We start from the raw sequence: 23475 nt of genomic DNA, 5'->3' as shown, positions 1-23475 counted from the left end.
TATTTAACATCCAAACAGCTGTAATAAATACTGCCACCATGATATATACGCTCCCCCTCAAGGACAACTCACAATCAGTAATATCTTCCCCCCTCGGCTGCTCTGTATGCGCGGTGCTCCACAGGCTTCCATGTGCCTTCCTCTTTGTTTCACTTCACAGATCAAGAAGGAGTTTCCGACTCCCGGCGGGAAGAGGTCCGAGGTCGGAGGTCACTGGGCTTCAGTGACGTGCCCCGCCGGCTGCTGACATCCGCTCCAGAGGGGAAGCCATATGTACGTGCTTCTCTCTGGAGGCTCTGGTTAGAAATTGAAGCTACAGGATGTTTCCTAAAACCAAAAGCCTCTGGATGTCACGCAACAACTTCCACAACCACCGAGCTGCACCTCCTTGCTCCTCATCGAGACAATGCAGAGACAACCTGCTTTAAATATGCTGTTTGAAAAGGTCCTTAAATAGGAAGAGAGTACCAAATGAGATGTGAGGGCTCCTGGTACTTCTACGCTTCTACTCCATGTTCTACCAGCAGCACATCACAGGCCCGCAGGAAGAAAGGCGCTTTGAAAGCTGATGAAGGATGTCGTTTTAGTGATTGTGTGATTTTATTCCTTATTGGACCTGAAATTGTGTTGATTTTGTACCACTCTGAATTGTCTTGACAGTGAAAAACCAAACAACTACCTCTTCCATCCAGGATTAGTTGAAGGAAGAAGAAATACATCAGCATCGTTATTAGCTCATGGACATGGGCCGCGCCCTCAAGGAGCTGCATTTTATTTCATATTTGAAGCGTTTTAAAATGAAAATGAGGTGAAACGTTTAAAATATGTACAGAAGAAAAAGAAAGATGAAGAGCGGAGTTTAGGAGAAAAGTTCTAACAAACACATATTAATGATGTGACTATCACAACAAACTACTTCCTGTCCGATGGGACGGAGGAAAACAACACACCCTCTGACCCCCCACTGTGTGTGTGTGTGTGTGTGTGTGTGTGTGTGTGTTGGGGGGGGGGGGCTTACCGCGATGACACATGTCTCACATTGAAGGAGACTTCCCGAGGAGCTCATTGGTTCTTATTATTATTGATATATTCTTTTAATTTAACATGATATTTAGTAATATTTGGAATTTTTGATCGTCTGGTTATTTTTTTATTATATATCTACTGTTTATATGCATATATACATATATTATATATCTATATATATCTTGTATATCTATATATATCATATATAGATATGTACATGACACAGACACACAAATCGGGACACACAGTAATACGTTGGTTTCAGATGAAAAGCAAAGGTTGCTTTACCTCCTTTCTCCTCTGGGTGTTGTTTTACTGTGAGAGTGTTACACACACACACACACCGGTATGACCACACGCACACACGGTCAACAAAAGCAGAAACGTGACTAACGACTGAGGGGTCGCCACGGCGACCTGACGGGACGGTCCGAAACACACAAATTAAACACACATATTTAACACACTCATTAAAAGCTTTAAATCACAGATGTTGGTACTGAAATCTTCGTATATTGATTTCACTTTCAATTTCATTAAAAAGTCTCGTTACTACGGCAACTAAACCACTTGCTTATGTCTCGATGACTAAACCTCTCAACCTGGTTAACTTTAAGTGTCTCTTTCTTCTCACTGAACAGGTTCTTCCTTGAGTAAGAGACCTCCAGTGACCTTCTGTCCCACGATGGAGAACTATGAAGACAACAGAGACATGTGAGCAAAGACTAGGACACACAAGAACATCTGGACAGACCGGTCACACATCTGGTGGGACAGCTGTGGGCGTCCTCTCTCCACACAACACTGTACCGCTAACGAGCCTAACGAGCTTAACGAGCTCCATCGTGGAACAACCAATTAACAACATCAACAGGGACATGATGGAGCGGGGAGGAGGGAAGAAAATAGAGTGTAAGGTAGGGGAGAAAAGGGAAGGACAGAGGAGGTAAGGAAAGAGAAGGAAAGAGGAGGGGAAACAGAAGAGGTAGTTTTGACTTTGACGTCCTCCTGGGGGGACGTTGTGCTGTAGGGGAGGTGACATGAAGCACTGACTGTGTGTTCATTTGTGTTTGTCATTGTGTGTGTGTGTGTATGGCCCCTGGCTCTGTCCTTGTCTCCTACAGTCCCCCCTGACCTTTGACCTTTGGTCCTTCAGTGATGCTGCTGCCTGCCAGCAGCATGACGGATGTCCCTGCTGCTAACCAACACTGACACAGCCGAGTCCCTGTGTGTGTGTGTGTGTGTGTGTGTGTGTGTGTGTGTGTATACGTGTGTGTCTACGTGTGTGTGTGTGTCTTTGTGTGTGCGTGTGTCTATGTGTGTGTGTGTGTCTACGTGTGTCTCTACGTGTGTGTCTACGTGTGTGTGTGTGTGTGTGCGTGTGTCTATGTGTGTGTGTGTGTGTGTGTGTCTCTACGTGTGTGTCTACGTGTGTGTGTGTGTGTGTGCGTGTGTCTATGTGTGTGTGTGTGTGTCTCTACGTGTGTGTCTACGTGTGTGTGTGTGTGTGTCTACGTATGTCTACAACTAGGAAACGAGTAGACTTCCTGTCTGTCATCACGGAAAAACAATCAGCTGACAAATTAGCTCAGTTGGTCCAGTTTTCAGGTGGCTGCCCCAGTGCATGCTGGGAGAGGATGAGTGGAGGTGAGAGGAAAGGACAGGTGTCATATGATGATCTGAGCTGTGTGTGTGCAGTGGGCTGACCCAGGATCAGTTCAGTGAGGTACTTCTCCATTATAAGTTCTAAAGCCAAATGATCAGAATCACAACGTCATCATTGTTTAAATAAGTAAAAAGTCCTAAAGTATATAACACTAATACATGAACTAATAGCTACTTATAAGTCCAGAAGTGTCCTTTGATGGCTTCATCAACTCAGCTCACACAGGAAGAACTCCTGCTCCACCTCCTCCCTAATGAAAGACATGTGGTGGAGGCATTATGCTATTGTCTTTCAGATCTGCTTAGGGACCAGGAGGGGGGGGGGGGGGGGGTAATCCAATCAGGGCGAGCGGATAACGGGAAGCTGATTCTCAGCCTTCAGAGGACGAGACCAGGTGACCAAACCTAAGCTGAACTTGATGAAACCAGGAGGTGCTGATCCACCGCAGACACTGAGGCAGGATGTGGAGGTTCCTCCTCAGAAGAACTAAGAACATTCATTAATTCTATAAATGTAATTTGAAATATGTGAACCTTCAGTCTGTTCGTCCCTCCTGGTCACCTTGACCTCCTGATCATCTTGACCTCCTCCTCGCTGTGACATGATCTGTCACTGTGAGATTTATACATGCTTTAAATACTCATCTTCTCCTCTCCCTCCTCTTATTACTGCTCCTCTTCTTCTCCTTCTTAGTCTACATTATGCTCCTCTTCTGCTTCCTCTTCATTATGTTCCCCCCCGACTTCTTCTGCCTCCTCTTTCTCCCCCTCCCTCCCTCTCGTCCTCCTCCTCTTTCTTCTTTGTCCTCCTTTACTTCCTCTTGCCCTTCTCCCTCTCCTCCTGCTGTGTGGGAGGCGGGACAAAGGGAAGTCCTATTAACTTGAGGAAGGATCGCTTGGTTAATACCTTTCAAATAAGTGGATTAGCAGGAGGGTCAGTTTGGATTAGCCATCAGTTTTTGTCCCACCTGTAATCTCGTTTTAATCCTGCAGAGTAATGCGCGCGGGGGGGGGGGCAGGAGGCCGCAACATCGTCCTGCTGGGGACCTCCTGGAGGGGGGGGACTCGAGGAGGGGTTTGTTTGGGTTTGTTTCAGGTTATTATTTTTCCTCCTTTTACCATCATCGCTCCTCTATAGTCAGACTTTCCTTCCTTCTTCTCCTCCTCTTCCTCCTCCTCTTTCTCCTCAGCTTCCTCCATCTCCTCCATCTCTTCTCTTTCTCCTATTAAGCTTCCTCATTCTCTTCCTCCTGATACTCCTCTTCCTCTCATCTCCTTTAACAATGCGACTTAAACAACAAAGCTGGGGTTGCTGTGACAACAAACCTGAACGAAGCCTCATACCAGGAAGCAGTACTGTGAGTATTAAACTACCACAATGTAGTACTGTGAGTATTAAAGCACCACCATGGAGTACTGTAAGTATTAAGCACCATGGACTACTTTTATATATTGTGCTTTATTACGTTTTTTCCTTATTCTGGTGAAATAAACTTCATTAAAGAAACATTTTTCTTTCAAATACTTTACTAAAGAGTAATAATGGATTTATTGTATGTATATATTTTAATCGTATATATTTTAATCGATTTTTTTTTCTCCATTTTGCACGGCCACACACACACACACATCTCGACCCGTCAAACTGTTTCCACGGTTAATGGCCCCACCGAGGGTCACAGCAGGACACCAGAAAAACAAAGTCAGACACACCAAGGGGAGGGGGGGGGGGGGGGGGTGTTTGTATGTATGTGTGCGTGTGTGTGTTTCAGTGTGTGTGTGTTTGTGTGTATCTGTGTGTGCGCGTGTGCATGTATATATGTGTGTGTGTGTGTGTGTGTGTGTGTGTGTGTGTGTGTGTGTGTGTGTGTGGACCTCTTCACCCGATGTAAACACTCCCCTATTAGCACGATGACATCACCACACACACGCAGCTCCTGCCGGCATCTGTTCATTAGTTCCCATGATGCAACACTAACCTAGCAACCAGACCTGTGGCTAACTCCCCCGCCGGGTGCGTGCTCTCGTTGGACGGCTTCCCGGGGGGCCACGGCCCCCCATGACCCGACCGTCTGTCCGGCAGCGGTAGCGGAGGCAGGTAAACCGGAGCCAGCAGGCTGGCAGGAGGCGGCTTGTTTCATCTGTGAGGTCACTTCCTGTTCAGACCGGCTTCCTTTCCGAGTGAGAAATCTTTTTGGATTGATCAAATGTTTCTCATGAATGATTTACTCACTTCATTTAGAAGATGACTAAATAAAGAAGGTGCCACAATAACAAAGGGAACTTTCAGAATAAAAGCCTTAGTGTGTCCATTATCGTTAAATGATGAAGTAGCTGGAGATCTTAAGGTACAGCGATAGATGAGCACAATACGTCCAGATGAAAACATCTGGTTCACCACCAGAGGGTTTTTAAAGGTAATGGATAAAAATGCCTTTGACCAGCTGACGGACCAAGAGGTCAAGAGGATGAGAGCAAACCGATAATTTGTCCATTGAATACCTTCAAAGGCTTTTATTGTTCTCCTAAACCTTATCTAAACATTTGGTGACCGCTAGTCACCTGACAGGAACCTCACGGCGAGTGCAAGAGGTCGGTTACCAACTTGTTGATCAAAAAGACTGTGAAGAAGGGTAAGAACTGATCCTGGGTCAGCAACACAGGATCCTCATGCTTCTCCTTCTTCTCATACTTAGTTCTTTTCATACTTGAAGAGCTTTTTATATTTCCTGCCTATAAAGAAACAGAAAGGACACTTTGACACATGTTGAGAGCCAAGAGTCGACCTCTGAGGAGAACACCGTGCATGAGGATTCTGACTGCTGGTTCACTGTCTGATGCCAGAAGATAAACCCCAATCATAACTGTAATAACTTTTAGAAGAATTCCCTGAAGGACTCAAATATTATCTGGGACATGAGGACAATAAGATAAGATATGATAAAATAAGATCTAATTGATGGAGAATCAGCTGTGAGTACCGTTTACCCCCAAACAGCCTGTGTAGCTCGGATAAAAGATGAAGAACAGGCAACAGAGGAGATAGAATAACCTCCTCTGATTGGCCACATGGAACCACCTCAGGGACCCTTGGAGGTCCATGACCAACCTTTACATGTGAGCACCTTCATGGTTTTGGTCTCTCGAGACATCTGAAGAACCTTTAGGACTTCCTTCAGAATATCAGCTTGTTCCTTTGGTGCTTCCTGTTGGAGATGTCCTAAATTGTAGATGTTTAGTGTCTTCACACACAAGCAAAAAGAAGAGATGGCGTCCTTCACAATTCCCTAAACGAGTCAACCCTCAACCAACGGCACACAGCAAACACACACAACTGTCTATATATCACACAACCATCACATGATCATCACGCCGCAGCTCTCAGCGTCCTCGTCGTTTTGCATCCGTTCAACGCCAGTCGAGCTACGATTTACGACTACTGCAAAATACCCCCCAGGAACACCCACAGACCCACGGACACACAAACAGCCACAAACAAACACACACTTCACCCGCCACCGCGGATGAGCTGGAATAAAGATCAGAGCTGAAAAATGAAGCTCTCTCTCTTTGGGCAAGAGACGGCATTCAAAGAATCCGCTTGTTAAGCTTCTTGACAAACACACACACACACAGACACACACACAGGGGCACAAATAAGAAACAGAGAGGGAGGTATGGTTCCTCAGGGAGGATCACCTCTTCTGTTGCTGCTCACACTGCTTTTATCTGCTGGATAATGAGGAGCACAGTCCTGAGGACTGAGGTTTCATCAGACCATCTCTCAGCGAGTGTCCCACTTCCACACGGTGGACTGCTGCTTACATCATTATGTAATGCTGGGTGTGTGTGTTGTTGTTCAGACCAGAAAGCCTTTGAACACACTCGGCCTTCTTCCTCAGCGTGAAGTGGGGGATCAGTGCGGCTTCTAATGAGCCACAACGTAAATGAACCACCTGTTTAACTGAACCCTGAAACCTCTTCATCAACGACCCTCGAGTTCCCCACTTACTAGAGCATCTTTAAGTAGGACCACCCGTTAAAGCCCCGCACCCTCCCCAGACCCTAAAGACACCTCATCAATGACCCCTGGACTATTGTCAATGGGATCTCAAGGAACCCCGGAACCGTTTGTGACCCTCTCAAGAACCTCTAAAAGCTTCTGGAATATTTTGGAAGAATAAACCTCTGGAAGAATAAAACTCCAATCTTCCAGTCCTTGGAAGCTCTAAAAGAATTAAGGACCTCATTAACAAAACCACAAACCCTGGACCCTGGACTGATGGTTGAACCTAAACCACCTCACTGACACCCTAATGACCACTCAGACCTCCATAAGGAACGCTAGAAACCTGACCACCCCCACCGACATCCCCAACAAGAACGCCCAGGTGATTCCTCCATGGAAGATCTGGAACCTGTTAAGGAGCCGCTGAGCGGCCTTCAGAACCTTCTCTGTGTAACTCAATGGTCCACTCAACTCGTTTTATTTCTGCTGAGGCAAAAAGCTTCACAACAACAAAGAAAACCTAAAACAATAGTGAAGTTGTGTGGAAGCGGAGATGCTGCAGTGGAAGTTCACGCACACAATCATCTCCTTTCGTGGATTGTGAGGTCACACGCGGTTTCATAAAGGAGACATGAAAGAATACATCTGATGAAGAGATGACACCTCCTTCCTTTAAAGGATCAGTTCAGGCTTATGTAACACAGACACACACACATACGAGTTAACAGATGCAAAGCCCCCCCCCCCCCAGATAAAAACATACATCTTCTGTGTTTTTATAGCTTTATCTGGAGATCAAACTGGTGTCTGATTAAGAGAGGAGATAAAAAAACCTCTCAGATGCTCCACCCCTCTCTCCTGTTAGTGTGTGTCTGTGTGTGTGTCTGTGAGTGTGTGTGTGTGTTGTGCGTGTGTGTGTTGTGCAGCGATTACTACGACTCCCAGGCTGATGCAATCAGCAGATTGCACACACACAGACACACACACACACCCTTCATAAATCAGCTTGTTATCCTGCAACCATCAGGTCTCTCTCCTCGTCTTTTCCTCTTTTCCCCACTTCCTCCCTCCATCTTTTACCACTAAAACACAAACACATGAAATGAATCCCACCACATCCTCTCGCTCTCCGTCCCTAGACAGGAAGTGGGTGCATTAGCAGAGTGAGGATGGTCCTGATGAGATTAACGTCCATTATCGGTGCATTTGCAGGACGTGAGTCGGGATGGAGGGGGAGGAGCTACAACGTTTCCTCTTCTTCATCTCAACTCAAAGCGAGGAGCTTCTCCAGAACCAAATCTACTTGTGGCTGGAAAGTGGCGCGTCTTTAATACAATACCATGATGTTATTTTATAGACTGTACACAAAGTCTATTTTCCTTTCCCTTAGCATCGACCTTTCTAGGAAATAGAACATCGCTGTGGCAACAACGCGGAGAGGCGCTGGTTTAAACGAGCAGGCCGGGTCACATGACATCCAGAATATACCCGGATTCTGTCCAGATTACAGCGCGGTTAATCCGCCTGTAAAAGGCAGGCTGAAGATGCATTAACATCCATGATGATGTGGCTGAGAGGAGGTATTTTTGACAGTTTGAGAGGACGTGTATCAATTTGCTGCTGATCAATACCGATCAACTAAAAAGAAGGAAAGAATTAGAGCAACAGGAACAAACCACTCTGATTGGCTGATTAACCGCGATCAATATGATCAACATTTAATAACTCTTTCTTAAGGACAAATATTCTGAGACTTTAAAATCTGTCAAAGAAGGAATAAAAGGTACTATTTTATTTTTTATTAAATTTATTTATTATTATGATGATGATGATGATGATGATGATGATGATGAAGTGGGAAGCGTTTTCCTCTCGTCGTACCAATAAAGGTTCACACTTTTGAATGAGATGGTGAAAAGAGAGAGTGAAGTGTGTCTGTAGGGGGGGTTAATCCTCACAAGACCAGCTTTAATCTGATGACCTCGCTGCTGGTACAACACACACACGCACACACAAACCCACACACACACTTACACACACGCACATACACACACACACCCACACACACACAAACCCACACACACATGCACTGACTTACTTCCTTGGGAAAATACCTGCAGCTAAAACATGTTTAACCATCAAAGTGGAAGATTGTACACTACCAGCACACAGACACACACACACACACACTAACCCTGACCTCATTCCACTGTGTGCGAGAAGACACAGCCACTTAAACACAAACACACACACACACACACACACACACACACACACACACACAGGGAGGTAGAGGCCTGTGGGCCTTCCAGCAGCTGTGAATAATTGTGTTTACAGACGGCGTGCGACCTGTAGGTTTAAAGAGAGGGGGAGACGGGGGGGGGGGACTGACCCTGACCCCCCCGTTCCCCCCCCGTCTCCCCCTCCTCTCTATCTGGAGCCAGTTGTAACTATTCTAGTTTAATTGGCATTAGCAGCCAAAAGAGACCAATGCAGTAAAAACAGAAATATTATACAAATATTGTAAATCTCACATAGGAGAAACTTTCTGTAAAACTTGAAGTGGTTTATTTAGTTTTGGCCTATAAAAAAGAGATTTTTTTTAAAAGTAAAAATGCCTCAATTGTAAGTAAATGAAATAAATTAATTAAATCAAAATTAAATCAATGGTGAAAGGTGAAAGGTCAGTGCTAACACCATCATGTCAACACTAAGCAGATGTGAAGCACAACGTCAGATTCCTGTTAGCTCGACCTAGCTAAGCTAGCTAGCTTCAAACACATGGAACACATGAGCCTCGCTCAAAAAACTGGCTCGCACCAAAACCAATCTGTAACACATCCACATGCTAACGCTGTTGTTATGCTAACGCCATTAGGCTCAACGCTAGCATCAAAGCTGGTATTTTACAAGAGCTCGACTCAGCGATGCGTTCAGGGCTGGACGCTCCGCAAAGAGACCCGTCCTCCTCTGACTCTGATTGGTTTGTTGCAGGTTCACGGCCAGTCAAACCAACGATGGCAGGGAGAATTACCCAATCAGGATGAGTCTTCACAGAATTCAGGTTGGTTTATTTGCATGAGATGCTGCATTGAAGACAGCTCGGAAGGTACGCGCCATTTTCCTCCAAAATACAGGACGATTCTGTATTTTAAGGACAGGTGGCAAACTTAGTTTTAATGAATGCGTTATTGAATGATTTATTAGCATTGTTGACACCCTTCATTTACCTACAGTACGGTTACAGAATCTTTCACAATTTGGTTTTGTTCTTGTTATCAAATCCAGAAAAATGAAGGTCATGCTAGCAGGATGCTAACAAGCTAGGGCAATGCTAACAGGAAAATGACAAGCTGCGACATGCTAACCAGTGCGTTCCCTGGGTGGAGCCACTGGAGGGGCGGAGCATGCAACATTTGCGTAAATGGGATGTTAGTCGAACCGCAGGAGTTGATTAAGTTGCATATTGATAATGTTGCAAATTGATAGCTTTGCATTGTGATAACGGTGCATTTTGATAATGTTGCATTGTGATAATGTTGCATTGTGATAACGTTGCATTGTGATAATGTTGCATTATGATAACGTTGCATATTGATAATGTTGCATTGTGAAAACGTTGCATTGTGATAATGTTGCATTGTGATAACGTTGCATTGTGATAATGTTGCATATTGATAATGTTGCATATTGATCACGTTGCATATTGATAACATTGCATTGAGATAACGTTGCATTGTGATATTTTTGCATATTGATGATGTTGCATATTGATAATGTTGCATATTGATAACGTTGCATTGTGATAATGTTGCATATTGATAACGTTGCATATTGATAACATTGCATTGAGATAACGTTGCATTGTGATATTTTTGCATATTGATGATGTTGCATATTGAAAATGTTGCATATTGATAACGTTGCATTGTGATAATGTTGCATATTGATAACGTTGCATTGAGATAACGTTGCATTTTGATAATTTTGCATATTGAGCATGTTGCATATTGATAATGTTGCATATTGATAACGTTGCATTGTGATAATGTTGCATATTGATAACGTTGCATATTGATAACATTGCATTGAGATAACGTTGCATTGTGATATTTTTGCATATTGATGATGTTGCATATTGAAAATGTTGCATATTGATAACGTTGCATTGTGATAATGTTGCATATTGATAACGTTGCATTGAGATAACGTTGCATTTTGATAATTTTGCATATTGATCATGTTGCATATTGATAATGTTGCATATTGATAACGTTGCATATTGATAATGTTACATATTGATAATGTTACATATTGATAACGTTGCATTGAGATAACGTTGCATTGTGATAATTTTGCATATTGATATTTTTGCATATTGATAACATTGCATTGAGATAACGTTGCATTGTGATAATTTTGCATATTGATAATGTTTCATATCGATAATGTTGCATATTGATAAAGTTGCACATTGCACCTCTTTAGCGGAGGAGAAGGAGTCTAAATAAAAACACAGCATTAATATTGCTGCTGACGTGTGCGTTGTGAAAAGTTTGTGTTTGTGTGTGACGGATGGAGGTGTGAAGAGAGTAGGTGGGGGGTGATCTTGGGGCTCTGGGGGGGGGACTCCCACCTGGTCTTACCGTTCTCCGGGTGCTCCATCTCGCCGATGCTGCCGTCGGGCGTGGTCCTCTCATAGTGGTCCTCGGGCAGGGCCAGGGGCCCGATGCGGGGCCCCCCCGACGAGGACTTGGAGCTGGGGGTCTCCGACTCCTCCAGGCCGCTGTCATAGTAGCTGTGCTGGGACGCGTCCTGCAGGTCCTGCGCCTGATTGGCCGTGGAGAAGGTCACGCGGCGGTGGGGGGGCTGTGATTGGCAGACAGAGGTGGGGGCGGGGTTAGTTTTTCTCTCACTCTGACACTTTTAGTAAAATTTAACACAAGGCGCCTTTAAATGATTAAAGACTTCAAGTAGTAAAAATAACTTAAAAGAAGTCGTTTAGGCTTCAAACAACTCGATTGATCTCGTCACAGCGTCCCTCGTGTCCTGAACGTCCTCGCGTCTCAATCGGGATACGATGACATCACACACGGGAGCGGCCCACCAATGAGGCAGCTCAAGTTAAATGCACAGGATGACCTTTGACCTCCTACTGTAGGCGTATGTTTTATTGCATATAAAAAGCAACATTGAAATACTTCGTATCAGATTTACATGAAAGCTTAAGGCTGTGATAACAAAGAGAAACTGCGTCTTTCACCCCTCACGTCCTCGCCTTAAGAGACTATTAACCAATCAGGAAGGTTATTTCATTTGAACCACATTTTATAATTTCCTTCTGCTTCGCTGCTCAATTCTCAGATTGTTTTATGGAGGTTTTAGGTGTTTGGTGGGGGAACTCTCATACACACACAAACACACTTACATGCACACACACACTTACACGCACACACACACAACAGACAGCTGACCGGCTGATAAAGAGCATCCATCCTGGCATCAGCAGATACCGCGTTACCATGGTAGCTAGGCACCGGCGTGTGTGTGTGTGTGTAGATGAAGATCAAATGGTCTCGTACCCTCTGCAGACTGTCACATTACGGACCCCCCCCCCCCCCTCCTCCCCAAAAAAACACACACTCTGCTGTTTTCTGCCCTCTTTCTTCTTCTTCTGCTGGAAATAGAAGTGCCAGCTCAGCAGGATCCACCATGGGAAAGTAGAGCACACCAGGGGGAGGGATTAAAAGAAAGAGGCCGACCCCGACATGCAGAACTACCTCAACCCCAAAACAATCCTTCCCCCCTCAGCCCCCACCTTAGGCCTCTGTGTTTGAGATGCAGACCTCCAGGGATCACATTGTTCCACCAAAGGAGACAACGTGTCCTCACACAGAGGTTCCTGTCAAATGTTCTCTGCTTGTCTTTTCAAAATAAAAGCGTTCTGGACACCAAAGTAACTTGTGAACTTATAGTTCTGGTCTAGAAGAATGAACCTGGACACCAAGGTTCATGAGTGTACTTTAGTTATCTAAACTAAAGTAGTTTTAAATACTTCTATTTACATTTTACTTTGAAGAGTTACACATATTTCTATAGTTTACACTTATTATAATCAACCCATTTATTTAAATACATTTGTGTGTATGAAGTCTTTAGATATATTTACAGAGTGGGATCTGAGGGCCGAGGCGTCGCTGATGAAGGCCACTCCTGAGGGGGAGGAGGGAGGTGCAGCTCCTCCTTCTCGGACTGTTAATGCTGCACTTTGACGATATGCAGAACGAGGAGGTTTCCCTTGAATCAGAGAAGCTGACCTTCATTAGGAAGCTGTGAGGACACTGCAGGGTCAACCAGGCTTTAAATGGAGCACAGAGGAGGAGCAGGAGGAGACCGAGGCCTCAGAGCCGGGAAGAAGAGGTGCATGAAGAGGAGAAAGTAAAAAAGCGAAAGGACACAGGGAGGAACAGAGGGTGGAGGAAGAGAGCTGCAGGTTGTAAGGAAAAGAGGAAAGAAGAGTAACATTGGGAGGTGCATGAGGAGGAGTAAAAAGCAGCAGGCAGAGAAGAAGAGGCACAGAGGGAGGAGCAGAAGAAAAGAGCTGCATGTGTAAATGAGGAGGAGAAAGAAGAATTACATGAGGGAGGCGACATGGAGGAACACATGGAGCAAGAGGAGGAGGACCATGAGGACGCTGGGAGCAGGAGAAGGAAGAAGAGGAGGCGAGACCTTCACTTGGTCACATTGTTCAGAGATGATTAAAAACCAGCGAGAGGAGAAACTCACGACGCCTCGCGGGCTGCTTGTCAGCCAAGACACGGAGAGGGAGATAACTGAGTGTGTGTGTGTGTGTGTGTGTGTGTGTGCATACTTGATAAGGAAAGACTTTTATAAGCATGCACAATGGAGCCTCACACACTCTTATCGCCCACAGAAGAAGGTAATGAGGACCCCCCCCCCTCACCTCCACACACACACACACTCAGCCAACGTGAGCGATAATTCAACACAACTGTGTTGAATTCAAGTGGAGAATGAATGAAGAGTGAAGAAGAGACTGAGGAGCTTCGGAAGGTAGTGTGTGTCTGTCTGTGTGTGTATGTGTGTGTGTGTGTCTGTGTGTGTGTGTTTCATGAAGTGGTGAAACAGGTTGTGTGGTCTAAACAGCAAACTTCTCTCTATTTCTTTCTTTCTCAATCAACGCTTGACTTGTGTGTGGGTATAAATAACTAAATATGTAGCCTTAATATATTATATATATATATATATTATATATAACTTTTTAATGTGTCTAATTAACACAAATAGCTGAGTCATTTCCTCTCTTTTCCCTTCATTTAAGAGTTGTTCTCATGAAACTAGATAAGAGGAGGATGTTGTGACGACAAAAATGTGATATTTAAATTATTTATTGGTCCTTCTGAGGTAATAAAAGTCTCTGTGCAGCTTTGTTCTGTTTTACAGCAAGAGGAGATCAGATCTTCTGACATGTTTTCATATGTAAAGCTTCCACATGGATACAAACAACGAAGGGAAATGAGTTTCCATCGGAGAACTTATGCAAAACAAGTGGAGATCCACACAGCTGGTTTTACAGACTTTACAGACTTTGACTGGTATATGAGTATACAGTATAATCTGTGTACTGACTCTACTGTAAAGTACACATACAAACACTAGCTTGATGTTTTACCGCTGAAGCTCAATGTGTCTCTCTGTGTCTTTGTCCAACAGAAACAAGCTGTACCACAGCGTCTGTCACTCAGCATCACTCTGACACACACACACACACACACACACACACACACACACACACATGCACAGATGAAACAGGTCAGCTGAGTGTCTCATCTGGTTTCCAGAGTTTAGCTGCACGCTGCATTCCTCTGCCCTGCAGGTGTGTGTGCGTGTGTGTGTGTGCGCGTGTGTGTGATCACTGAGCCATTAAATCTAGTGTTATACTGGAAGAGCACATGGAGCTGTAACTCTGGATCGCACACTCACCTCGAGCATCTCACACACAAAACACAGACACACACACCAGTCACGTCCTTAGGTACCCTCCAGGGGGAGGAACCGCACACACAAACCTCTGCAGTCGTGTGTGCGTTGTTCAAAACTCAGAGACACAGATGCAGTGAACACACACGGATCAGAGAACCTAAATCTTCTTCAGCTTGTATTTTTTTATCAATTTGCTGCCTCGCTGCTCTCGAACTCTCTGACAACAGTGAACGCTGCGCTGACGGATGACAGGACCCCCCCCCCCCAACGCACACACACACACCGCCTCTGACCTAAATGGCGGGGGGTTGTGTTTTCTTTTATGTGGATGTGCATTTCTGAGTTGCTGATGTCGTCAAACAGCTCTGAGCAGAGGTCCACGGGGTTTTGGAAACTTGTGAGGACGTTAATCTGATGAAGACGAACTTCATCATCGACTCATTTAAAACAACTAAGAAGGAAGAGCTTTGTTCTTGGGATTCTTCTTAGATTTAATGCAGGTTGTTGGTCTGTTATGAAGCTTCGCTGAAAACAAGATGCAAGAACATGAAAAAGTTCAGATTCAAATTGAGGAAAAGATGAAGTGGTTTCAAGCTGACAGCTGAGGAATGTTAATCCCTATACACCTCCTCCTCCTCCTCCTCCTCCTCCTGTGATGTCCATCTGAAGGTGACTTGCGGTGTCCATGGAGATAAGCCCCTCCCCCTCTCACACCGACATGAGGTTTACAAACATTGGAGTACAACCGTTAGCTCAACCGCTGCTAACGAGCTAGCAAGGCAAGAGCTAGCAAGAATATTGACTAATATACTAAAACTCAGATTATAAATATGCTTATTTCACAGACACACACACACGCTTCAGTCATCGGTCTCCGGCGGAATTCTGTTTACAGGCAGCGAGATTTGAAAAGAGTTCAGAGGACAGAAGAGTCAATCAGCCGAGCCTCTCGCATGAATAGTGCTCTCTCTCTCACACACACACACACACACACACACACACTCTCGGTACTGTGTCTGTGTACGGTCACACACTGCGGTTTAACCTTTGACCCTAACTGCCGACACAAAAATAAATGTTCACTTCTGCTTCAGTGGAAATGAGTGTGTCCACAGCACACTACATTACCCACAATCCCCTCGGTACGAGCAATGCTGAGATTTGAAAAATCATTTGAATAAAAAAGATTTTACTGAAAGAATTGTTCTACTTTCTGGTACTTTCCTTGTACTGTTTTATTTCTAAGTACAAACGACGAACAAAGTGTTGATTGGATGCATTTTGCCTGAAAAGCAAAGAAAGATGATTCACAGCTTGGTGCGTTTACACGTGTGTCGCTGAATGTGTGAAGAGTTTTAAAATGTGGTTTGAGGATTAAACAATGATTGTTAGCAAAGAGTGTGAATATAACTGAAGTCTGTAGACCCCACCGCTCCATCTACGTGGAGGTCATGGATCTTACCTTGTGTGTGGGTGTGTGTGTGTGCGATGGAGGGTAAAAATAGTTTCAGGTTGCAGCTCAATTGTCTGGAAACAATAGATGGAGGAAGTGGTGTGTGTGCGTGTGTGCGCGCGTGTGTGTGTGTGTGTGTGTGCGTGTGTGTGTGTGAGTGTGATCTTAGTGATCGCTTCTTTTCATTTCATCTCAAAAAGAGCTAAATATCGAACAAAGGAATGAAATTATAAAGTAATCTGTTACGATGTCTATCAAATGTTCATTTAAAGAATTTTGTTAAGTTACTATCTGTTGCCACGGTAACGTAATGGCGCTACCACTAATGGCGTCACTGAAGGATCACGAGCATCTGGGAAGATGTTTTCCCAGGAGAAGAAACCGTCACTGCCTCTCACCACAGGCGGCGCCAGAGAGCAAATTAAATCTTTAAAGCCAAAATGGAACAGCTGTGAGGTTTGATCCAGATGTATAAGCATCAGTTCATATAAGGAAAGTTCAGGTAAGTGATTCTGAGTCCTTGAGTCAGCGGAGAAGATTTAAGTTTAAAGTGTACTTCTACACCTCAGTAGACTGTATTCAGCAGTTTTACCTTCATATTAAGTAGTATAACATGCTACTTCCTGGTGTAACGTAACACACGGTGTCTCACTCTAGAAAAGGGTGCCCACACTTTTCAGGCTCGCAGGCTACTTTTCAACTAATGCTGATCTACCCCCCCCGCACGCACACATGCATGACGTGACGATGGTACGACCTGGTGGGCACCGCTGCTCTAAAAAACGATACTTCATACACTATATTGTACTATCACTATCCATAATGTACTACAAAGCATATTACACCTACATTATTACGTTAGTACTTCATAATATTACCACAATATTATTCATGTGTAAGATCCTCTAAGGATCCTATGCCCCATGTGACTTAGAGGAGCCAATAGGAGGAACCAATTGGAGGAGACAATGGAAGGAGACAATGGATGGAGCCAATGGGAGGAGCCAATGGAAGGAGACAATGGATGGAGACAATGGGAGGTGCCAATGGAAGGAGACAATGGATGGAGACAATGGGAGGAGCCAATGGATGGAGACAATGGGAGGAGCCAATGGAAGGAGACAATGGATGGAGACAATGGGAGAAGCCAATGGAAGGAGACAATGGATGGAGACAATGGGAGGAGCCAATGGATGGAGACAATGGATGGAGACAATGGGAGGAGCCAATGGAAGGAGACAATGGATGGAGACAATGGGAGGAGCCAATGGAAGGAGACAATGGATGGAGACAATCGGGGGAGACAATGGATGGAGCCAATGGATGGAGCCAATAGGAGGAGCCAATGGAAGGAGACAATGGATGGAGACAATGGGAGGAGCCAATGGATGGAGACAATGGGAGGAGCCAATGGAAGGAGCCAATGGATGGAGACAATGGGAGGAGCCAATGGAAGGAGACAATGGATGGAGACGATCGGGGGAGCCAATGGATGGAGCCAATGGATGGAGCCAATAGGAGGAGCCAATGGAAGGAGACAATGGATGGAGACAATGGGAGGAGCCAATGGAAGGAGACAATGGATGGAGACAATGGGAGGTGCCAATGGAAGGAGACAATGGATGGAGACAATCGGGGGAGACAATGGATGGAGCCAATGGATGGAGCCAATAGGAGGAGCCAATGGAAGGAGCCAATGGATGGAGCCAATAGGAGGAGCAAATGGAAGGAGACGATGGAAGAAGACAATGAAAGGAACCAATGGAAGTTGTGTCGTGCTTCCAATGAACTACAGTAGAAAGGCGACAAAACATTCCTCAAATTCCTGCTCCACCTTATCGCACCTTATTATTGAAAGGTGACACGGCTCTGATGAATAATAACAGACGTGTGTGTGTGTGGCAGTGTATGTGTCACAGTGTGTGTGTCACAGTGTGTGTGAGCTTCATTGTGTTGTTTGTCATATGGAAACAAAAGGCGGATGAAGGATGGTCAGCAGGAAAAAATACACTCTGATCTGCACTGTATGCTCTGTGTGTGTGTGTGTGTGCGTGCGTGTGTGTGCGTGCGAGCGCGTGCCTGTGTGTGTGTGTGTGTGTGTGTGTGCGTGTCTGTGTGTGTGTGTGTGTGTCTGTCATAAAGAATCACATCCAACCACAGTTTTGCTAAATCTGCGTCTGTTGCAACAAATGTGCAAACACACCAGAAAGTGAGACAGAAAAAGGACCTGATGGGGTGTACATGGGGGGTTAGGAACTAGGGTGGTAGGGAGAAGGATGTAAGGGAAGGAGAGAAGGAAGCTTGCCCACTTTTCCTCTGAATGAACAGCGTCTCTTTGAGCCTCACGGAGGGAATTAGGATTCTACCGAGGTGGTCGGCTGTGACTTAGATAAATCACCTGCATGCACTAAATACACACAAATACACACACTCTAGTGGAGCAGTGCTGACACAACAACACACCAGCACGCACGTGCACACACACACACACACACGCATACACAAACGTGCACAGAAAAGATGGAGCAGTGAAAACAGAGAAGCAGCTGAGAAGCCAAACTGTGTCCGACCACCAGGGAAAAGTCATTAAACCCCAAAACCTGCAGGAGCTCAGAGCAGCTGATCTGTGTGTGTGTATGTGTGTGTGTGTGTGTGTGTGTGTGTGTGTGTGTGTGTGTGTGTGTGTGTGTGTGTGTGTGTGTGTGTGTGTGTGTGTGTGTGTGTGTGAGGGGGTGGATCAGCTGCAGGGATTCAAAAGGCTCTGAAAGGTCAGCGGTTTAGTTTTAATTTCAGACGGTTTGTTTTTGCTCTGAAAAATGTGTACTGTGTGTCAATATACACTAGTATACAGTAGTACTTATTAATATACACTTGTATACAGTAGTACACATTAATATACACTAGTATACATTAGTATACATGAATATACACTAGTATACACTAGTATACATTAATATACAATAGAATGAAGAAACCCACCCTCAACCCTTCTGATGAAAACAGACCGGTCTCTCTTCCTCCCTTTTTGTCCAAAACTCTTGAAGGTGCATCTTTAACCATCTCTCCTCCTATCTCCACCACGTAACAACCTCCTTGACCCCCATCAGTAAGGCTTCAAGGCGGGACACTCCACAGAAACTGCTCCCCTCGCTGTCTCAGAGCATCTCCACGCAGCTAGAGCCACCTCTCTCTCCTCTGTGCTCATCCTTCTGGACCTAATATTTTGATATAAATTTAAAATCTAAATAAATATCTGACTTACTCAACCACATTGTTCAGACTCAAGTGTAAGTGTTAAACCTCACGGCCCCATCGCCATGACAGCGTCCTCCTGTCACACGGAAATAAGTACACAAACAAGTCTTTATGGAGCCCGTTAACTTCTCTCCTTAATGGCTGTCTGCAGAGCCTTTTGTTTGAGGACAGAAGGACAGGTTTAAGATGGGAGAAGTTGTCCTAACAATTAGCCGGGGCTGGACTTTAGCACGCGCTAGCGGCGGTTATAGTGTTTAGCTCTGCTGTTAGCAGGCTAAAGACGTCTTTGGGACCAGAGGAGTCGCCCCCTGTTGGACACAACAGAGAACGCAGCGTTACCTCATGTAGACGTTTTGAGTATAGTCTCTACTTTTAGCCTCTCTCTCCTCTGTCCTCATCCTTCTGGACCTTTCTGCTGCATTTGACACAATAAACCACCAGATCCTTATCTCCTCCCTTCAGGAACTTGGTACCGGGTAACTTGGAGAGGATCTGTGTTGGAACCTTGTCCTCTTACTACTGGAGTACCCCGGGGCTCCGTCCTGGGTCCCCTCCCTTTAATTTTAATCAGATTCTGTAAAAAATAATCTAAACTCCTCAGTGGAACTATGACATCACGATCGAGCAGTCACATGACCATAAATCAGAGAAACATCAGGAAGTGCTCACAGCTGAGAGATGGAGTATGCAAATCATTCTAATAGACGCAATGAAAATGAAATAATATGAATTCAAAGATATTTAAAACCCCTGAAACGACTTGAATGAAGTTCTTACTGAACTGACTAACTCCTGATGTCAGTGGGGGGGACATGGCTACTTCCTGGAGAGAGCCTTTAAAATAAAACAGAGAGGAAGTGATGAGCCGAGGCCGGTTTCAGGAACTGAAACCCCCCCCACACACACATTCACACACAGACAACAATGGATGAGACCGAGGAGGAAAAAATAAAGGTTATAGTCCCACTGCAGGAGAACCGTGTGTGTGTGTGTGTGTGTGTGTGTGTGTAAACCATCTGAATTTTCCATTAATCCAACAAATATTATCAATTATTCTGTAACTTTTAAGAGTTGAAGCTTTTCGATCACGTCGTATTACATCTAATCAATCATTTACGATCCGGCTTGTTATGACCTCAACACAATTACTATGATACTATGAAATATTTAGCACCACAACTTAAGAAGAGTCTGCTGATTGTTCAGATGAAGTCCTGATACAGTTCTACCACGTTTAGGTTGAAGTGAAGAGGTGCTCCCTTAACCTGCTGTGAACAACTATTGTATTGAATGTATTAATTTGTATTTTTGAGTTTGTGTTTTAAATTTAAAATCTAAATAAATATCTGACTTACTCAACCACATTATTCAAACTCAAGTGTAAGTGTTAAACCTCACGGCCCCATCGCCATGACAGCGTCCTCCTGTCACACGGAAATAAGTACACAAACAAGTCTTTATGGAGCCCGTTAACTTCTCTCCTTAATGGCTGTCTGCAGAGCCTTTTGTTACACACACACACACCAGCAGATGATCTTCAGTAAAAGGAGGTTTGGCTCACAGGAAACTTTTTCTTTGTTCTTTATATATTTTTTTCATCTCCCTTTGATGTTAAATAAGAAATCTGCTGTCCGTCCCCCCAGAGGACAGAAGGACAGGTTAAAGATGGGAGAAGTTGTCCTAACAATTAGCCGGGGCTGGACTTAGTGTTTAGCTCTGCTGTTAGAGGGCTAAAGACGTCTTTGGGACCAGAGGAGTCTACTTTTAGCCTACACGCATATGCAAAGGAATGATCAAAAGTAGTGACACCACACTGAGAATACTTCATGTAAAACTGTGTTACAGTAAAAGTATCTATGTATCAGCAAAAAATACATAGAAGAAATGTTTTCCATGTTTTATCACCATCATCTACCCGCAAAGGAACAAGCCACATAATGTGTACTCTGAGCAGTACTCTGTCAGATGGATGTAGTGGAAGTATTAAGATGTACTAGAGTCATGTACAAGTACCTCGATTGTCACATAAAACTGAGTCGCTATCTGCTCTCCTTCTTTCCCTGGATTTCTTGGATGGAGTCCGAAAACAGACGAGCTGAATTTCAAACAGGACACATGCACACACACACACACACACACGCACACACACACACACACACACACATGCACACACAAACACACACACACGCACGCGCACACACACACGCACGTCTCTCTGTCACTGAGCTGTGAATGACACCTTCATCCCGTCGCTTTCACATTCAAACGTTTGGCTCTAAACACACACACACACACACACACACTGCATCCAGATGTGTAAATGAAGTGAAGCTCTTTAAATATGTCTGTTTTCTCTTGGCCCTCCTTCACACCTTCACAACTCCTTTTATCTCATAAATGATCTCTTCCTCCATGACGACCAATTCATCTTCTTCTCTCTTCTCTATCCTCCTCCTCTTCCTCCTCCTCTTCTTCCTCTTCCTCCTACTCCTTTACTTTGTCTTTTTTTCTCTCTTCCTCCCTCCTCCTCTCATTCCTCCACTGTATACCTTTTCTTTCTTTTTCACACTACTGTGCCCCCCCCTCCTCCTGTCCAACCATATGCTGGTTCCCCAGCCGATGAAGCAGTGCAGGTCAAAGGTCGCCATGTGCAAACAGACTAATATTGACACAAGGTGTGAACAGCAGTGTGTAGTGTGTGCACCTGCTTTAAGGCGCAGAGCGACTCCTTCCTCCAACGCAAGGATGTCCCTTAACGAGGGGGGGTCCAATACAGTAATGTGCCCACCAGACGTAGAGAGCTACACACTACACACACACACACACACAGACACACATGCTTCCTGATTGGCTGACGCTGCTCTTTCAGGTTTAGTTGACAGAACTCAAAATGCTAAAGCAGCTTTTTTTTCGGGGACAGATTGTATTTCCATGAAGTCCAATTTGGGCCGTTCGTCCTCAAGGAACCTTGTGCTCACGTATTGATCCAGAAGGAAACATAGGAGGGAGGGAGCTTAGGAGAGAGGGAACGTAGGAGGAAGGGGAGGATTGTAGGAAGGATTTGTAACGTTTGATCTAGGAAGAAACTATAAAGAAGATGAAATAGAGATTATTTCCCTCCACCACTGAGGGAAGGAAGGGAAGAAGGATGTAAAGGAAGGAAAGGACAAATCTCCTATTCTTCCTCCCTATTTCGTCCCCCCCACCCGCCGGACCCTACAGCTGTCACAGGCTTCATGATCTCTATTTCTCCATCCAGCAGCTTTCAATGAAGCTTCGGTAAACATCGGTAAGATAACAACAGATGAGGAGAAATCTTAACAGTTTTATATCCGAAAACAATATCAAATCTTTATTTAACTGTGTTTGTGTATTCAGAAATAAATGAAGAGTAATACGTTCAGTTAGTTCAGATGGAAGGTTTTAATCTTCACAGTCACACCGGTCCTCTTCTTCCAAAGATGAAAGTCAGAAGATGTTTTGTTCAGGTTTGTCCGTGTGAGGAGAGGAGCTTCTGCCTGAGGCGCTTTACACGGAGAGGAGGGGGGGGGAGAGGGGGGGCCTTGTTTCCATAACAACAGACGATCACTTCACCTGTTGCTCTCCTCGATGGGCTCTTTGTGTATTTTTTGTGTTTAACCTCCAAAACTCATGATGATGACGAGGATGTAATCAATAATCAATATACAAACCAATCAATGGTACAAATATAAAGTCCCCCTGCAGCTGGTGGAGGCTTCAAAACTACGTATATATATTATTTTACAAATATAAATGGATGAGTGGCAGGAGGCCCATTTTGGAACTGTGCACGGCTTTAAAGTCGTAGCCATGGAAACGCCACTCACTATTCGCTCAGACGGGACACTAACGCCACTAAAAACCCAAACAACAGACCGGTTGGACTGGATATGAAGCAGAAACATACACACTGTTTGTGTTCTCCTTAAATACGAGGTGTCCTTTTTCTTCATTGCTCCAGTCACAGTGTGTTCGTATAAATTAGCATCGCTTTGCAAAGGTAATGAATATTCATGAGCCAAAGAGACAACTGGATCCACTT

The 23475-nt window shown here is 44.6% G+C and overlaps 1 protein-coding gene across 1 annotated transcript in view; it reads right to left on the bottom strand.

Moving 5' to 3' along the window:
• Positions 1-23475, bottom strand: part of LOC119211365 (protocadherin-1-like) — a 67388-nt gene that overhangs the window by 20497 nt on the left and 23416 nt on the right. Inside the window, 1 exon segment of the mRNA XM_037462207.2 lies at positions 11347-11569. Coding sequence (XP_037318104.2) covers positions 11347-11569 — 223 coding nt within the window.

The sequence above is a fragment of the Pungitius pungitius genome, chromosome 2, assembly GCF_949316345.1.
Source record: "Pungitius pungitius chromosome 2, fPunPun2.1, whole genome shotgun sequence".
Taxonomy (NCBI): Eukaryota; Metazoa; Chordata; class Actinopteri; order Perciformes; family Gasterosteidae; genus Pungitius; species Pungitius pungitius.
This window is presented reverse-complemented; position numbering and strand designations above follow the sequence as displayed.